The sequence below is a fragment of the Kryptolebias marmoratus genome, linkage group LG6 (assembly GCF_001649575.2).
Source record: "Kryptolebias marmoratus isolate JLee-2015 linkage group LG6, ASM164957v2, whole genome shotgun sequence".
In the NCBI taxonomy this organism is placed as follows: Eukaryota; Metazoa; Chordata; class Actinopteri; order Cyprinodontiformes; family Rivulidae; genus Kryptolebias; species Kryptolebias marmoratus.
Window position 1 is genome coordinate 909,834 of NC_051435.1, and position 4,759 is coordinate 914,592.

Sequence of the window (4,759 nt, forward strand, 5' to 3'; positions counted from 1 at the left end):
GAGGAGGAGGAGGAGGACGAGGATGAGGAGGGGGAGGACGAGGAGGAGGAGGAGGAGGAGGAGGCTGGCTGCGGTGGAGCATGATGTCACAGGAATGCGTTGAGCCTCGCCTTTAACAAGCTGAGAGCCACATCAAACCTCCTCCGCCGGTTAACTCCCTCTGCCTCTGACCCGTTTGGACCCGTTTGATTCTACAGAACACCTCAGAATAAAACATGGCATACAGGTTTGTCTGGTGGGCGGAGCTTCTGTAAACCTCAGGAGTATTTATAGCAGACACATCATGGAACCACAGTTAACCTCCTCACATCCAGTTTGTTCCTCTCTGGTTCCACCCAAGGTTCTGTTAACCCTTCAAACCTAGACTCAAACCCTGGTCCATGTCCAAGTCCTGTTCTAGAACCATCCACAGGAAATGTTTGGTTCTGGTCCCAGTTCTCCTCCACACAGTCCAAATGAGGCTTAATGTTCCTGAGATCCAGATGTTTGAGCCCACTACAAACACCTGGTCCTGGTGTCTGACCCAGTCCTGGTCCTGGTGTCTGACCCAGTCCTGGTGTCTGACCCGGTCCTGGTCCTGGTGTCTGACCCAGCCCTGGTCCTGGTGTCTGACCCAGCCCTGGTCCTGGTGTCTGACCCAGTCCTGGTCCTGGTGTCTGACCCAGTCCTGGTCCTGGTGTCTGACCCAGCCCTGGTCCTGGTCCTCATGTCTCACCTCCTGAGGCTTAGAACTCCTTCAGAGAGCTCTCAGGTGTCTCTCAGTGTCCTCCTTCCCTCCTGTCCCTCAGTCTGTGAGGACAGCCTCTTGGTAGATTTCCACATGTCCCATGTTCCGTCCATGTCCTGAAGACAGATTTAACAGATCCATCCCTGACGTCTACGTTTCAGTCATCTTTTCTCTGAGTTGAATCAGGTCTTTTTGAAGGTGGAGGATATTTAAGCTCATTTATTTGATGTTATATATTTTATTTATTGGCATTATTCTGTAGAAGGACCGTTTTTAATAACCAACACCGATTTCTGACATGAAAGCATCAAACAGCCAAAGGGGTGAAAACTTTTTAAAGCTCTGTAGGCTTGGAAGGAAAAACTGTTGAGGTTTGTGGAAATACGAAGAGATTGTTTGCAAAGTTTAGAAACCAAAGGAAGCAGCGAAGGAGTGAAGCTGAGCTGAAACAGTTAAAGAGGAAAACTGGAAACTCCTGCTCGGCTCTGCTCCGAGTGTTTCCACGGCTCCTGAACGGGAAATAAAGAAGTCAGTGTTTCTGTTGCAGCTGCACACGGACATCAAATAAAGTGGCTCCATTATGAGTGTGTGTGTGTGTGTGTGTGTGTGTGTGTGTGTGTGTGTGTGTGTGTTCACACAGAGGGTTCTTTGTGTTGCAGTGACTCACACTCGGTCAGCTTTTTACTCCTGCTCCTCTCTGGTTGCAGCCTCCTCCGTCTCCTCGCTCCCGGTGAAGATGTAGTCACCTCCGTCTCCAGGGAGATGTCGGCCTCCTTGTTGCCATGGTTACTGTGCCTGCTGCTCCCCCTGCCCTCTGACTGTCAGACGATGACCTCCGCCCCACCGTACGACACCTCCCTGACCTCCACCCTGCTGTTCGACAGCGGCTCTCCGGGCTCCGGCCTGAGGAACTGCAGCTGCCCGGTTCCGGTCCGGGACTGCGACGAGGCTCTGGCTAACTCTCGGTGCCGGTGCCGCTCGGTGCTGCGCTCGTCCCTCCAGCGGCTGCGGCAGCTGGGCCGTGTCACCGTGTGGGTGAAGGAGCTGTGGGTTCTAAAGGAGCTGCTGAACGTCAGCACGGTGGAACATCTGCACTTATCCTCCTGTGGACCGAGCAGACTCCAGAACCAGCAGCTGGTCCTGCTGGGTCTGCAGAGCCTCCGAGTCCACAGCTCTGCACCCGGAGCTCCTTACCCCACCCAGGAGATGGAAGTTCTCCCCTCTGCAGGGCCTGCAGCAGAACTCCACATCACCTTGGTGGATCTGGGCGTTCTGAGCGGTCTGTCTGCTCTGAAGGCCTACAGTGTGATCGGACCTCCTGCTCACACCTTGTCCCAGTTCTTCCCTCACCTGGTCTTCCCTCAGTCGTCCTCTGATGGTCCTCAGAAGACCCTCCTGACCTTCGTGTACTGACACCAGATCCAGCTGCAAACCTCTGGTGGAGGACTTCAGGGGAAAGGAAAAGCTGTACATCTGAGATGGAGTCATTCTGAAGAATCAGCTGATTTCTCCCCTTCAGTAAAACCTGCAGCAGCAGCTGGACTTTCAGGTCGAGAAATAATCACTGCTGCTCTGCCACTAAACCTTCCAACCATTTTACAAATGGAGGGACGTCTGTCTTCTTCTCTGCTGCAGGACTGATGTCTTCGTCCCAACTTCCTGCTGCCTTTTAGAGAAGAAAGCTGACAAATGTTGGAGTTTTGGTTCTGTTCAGTATTTCTACACAAAGGGCCCAGTTTGGTCACTCAGTTCTTGTCTCTTTGGGTCAGAGTGAGAACAAAGTGTGTTTTTAGAACTGATCAGATCAGTTAAATTCATGTTGTGATGAAGAGGAAGGACCTTTGTCTTGGTTCCGTCAGTTTCCCTCCCTGCGTGTCCTGCTGAGTGTTTTATTCCTGTTTTCTCCGTCTTCTTCAGGACTTTTATCCACTCAGGCATGTTTTACAGGACTTTAGTGAGCTTTAATAAATCCGTCTTTTGTTGACCGTTTGTGTCCATCCGTTCAGCGTCTTTGTCCCGTTGGCTTGATTTAAAGAGAACCTGGACACACCCGGACACATCCCAACAGAACCTCCTTCTTCCTGGATCAGGACTGATTTAGTCTCTAAAGATGGACTCCGTCCATCGCTTCAGTGTTTTTAAACATTAATTATACTGATGTTGTTAATTAAAGCTAACAGCAGCAGAACACTAGCTAAAAGCTAACAGCAGCTTAAGAAGACAAAACCAGCTGAAGCAGGTTTCAAAGTGAAAAAGATCTTCATGTTCTTCTATCAGGACAGTTTGTAAATAAAGTTTAATGTTTGGAAACTGAAGGAGCTGAAGCTGCTCGTGTAAACAGCTAAAACAGCCAAAGTGTGCGGTCATGGTGGGATAAATGCTGACTCAGCGTTCCGGCTGTCAGCCTCGGAGGTTTATTTCAGTTTCTGAGGGGTTTTTACCAGTGTTACATAATGTGCTGTTCCAAAAACACTCATGTTCTGGGTGCTGCACCTGCTGGACAGAACCGAGCTGATAAAAACAAGATGTTCTGTGGCAGCAGCTGATCCGCCGAGTGCTGCTGGAACCCATCCAGAACCTTCAGAGCCTGTCGGCCCGCAGGCTGCTGAGATCCCTGCACAAACTCTTCCTGCAGGAAGATTAAAGAACCCATCAGAAAGGAAAACAGAACCGAGGTGACCCAGCTGCTCAAACACGGGCCGAGACGGACGTCCAGAGAACAGAACTCACAAGAAAACTCCCTGTCTCTGGACCAAAACAAGGACTCTGAGCTGCATCAGTTCTGCTGTTAATCACTGGCCCGGTTCGAGGGGTTCTGCTGGAGAAACAGGAAGTAGAACCTCCGTCTGGACGGGATCCAGTCAGAATTTCTGAAATGTGGTTTTATACCAGAACATTTGGTTCCCAAACTCTGTCTGAAAGTAAATCTGGAACAAGGTTTTTTATTTTCTGGTTCTGGTTCTGGTTCTGGTTCCAGCTGATGTTCTGTAAAAGGCTGCTGATAAACAGAACCTTTCAGAACCTCTGGGGTCAGTGAGGTTCTGGTAGATGGACATGAAGACAGGATTAGATGTCCTCTGATTGGACGTCCCTCAGTTTATATTTGCCATTTATGGACGTGTGAACGACATGCGGCCCGAGGGCCACAAGTGGCCCTGTGATGGTCTCCATCCGGCCCCTGATGTCTTTAAATAAAAACAAAAGAACTTTAAAATGAAAAACTGCATTTTAATAATAAAATATGAAAACATCTGGGATTTATATGAAGTTTAAGACTAAAACTTCAGTTTACAGAAAGTCCAGCAGACTTCATCAGGGAGACATTTTTGACTGCGATGCTAACTGTGCTAGCACTGAGTTAGCATGTCCAAACAGGAAGTAAAAGGAACCAACAGGAAGTCTTCTAAACATAGAGGTCCTCCTCGGGACAACATGATGGTTTGAAGAAACAATGTTGGACTTCAGGTCCATCTTTGACCTCATAAAAAAGAGTTTTTGTGTTAAATTTGAGCCATTTGTTTCTTCTAACAGCGATGAATTCAGATCCAATCAGCTTCTGTTGATGGAACCACAAAAAGACCGACAGGTAAAATCATAAAAATAAAGTATTTGCTGTGTTTATTTAGCAGAAGAATAAAAAAGGATAATAAACCTGAATTAAGACGTTTATCCTGAATCTTTCCTCCTGAATTAAAACAGGTTTTTTTTAAATACAGAACATTGTCTCTCAGTTTTGTCCTGATTTTATTATTACTGTATGTAAAAGTATAACATTATCAATATTTCTCTGACGAGATTTTTAAAAATAACTGCAGTTAAAACAGGACAAATAAATGAAAACAAACTGCTGTTCTCAGGGAATAACGAGCTGGTTAGGGTTTAAAAAAGAAAAGTTTCTATAGATCTGTAGTGCCTCCTGGAGGACAGTGGTGAGGACAGGTGGAGGACAGCAGTGAGGACAGGTGGAGGACAGCAGTGTGGACAGGTGGGGGACAGCAGTGAGGACAGGTGGGAGACAGCGGTGTGGACAGG

The 4,759-nt window shown here is 48.0% G+C and overlaps 1 protein-coding gene across 1 annotated transcript in view; it reads left to right on the forward strand.

Annotated features, from left to right (window-relative positions):
* LOC108229170 (uncharacterized protein C21orf62 homolog) overlaps positions 1 to 4,199 on the forward strand; it is a 5,230-nt gene extending 1,031 nt beyond the window's left edge. The window contains exon 2 of the mRNA XM_017404830.3: positions 1,435 to 4,199. Coding sequence (XP_017260319.1) covers positions 1,490 to 2,140 — 651 coding nt within the window. The 5' untranslated portion in view covers positions 1,435 to 1,489 and the 3' untranslated portion in view covers positions 2,141 to 4,199. The remainder of the gene's footprint in view (positions 1 to 1,434) is intronic.
* Positions 4,200 to 4,759: the final 560 nt, after the last annotated feature.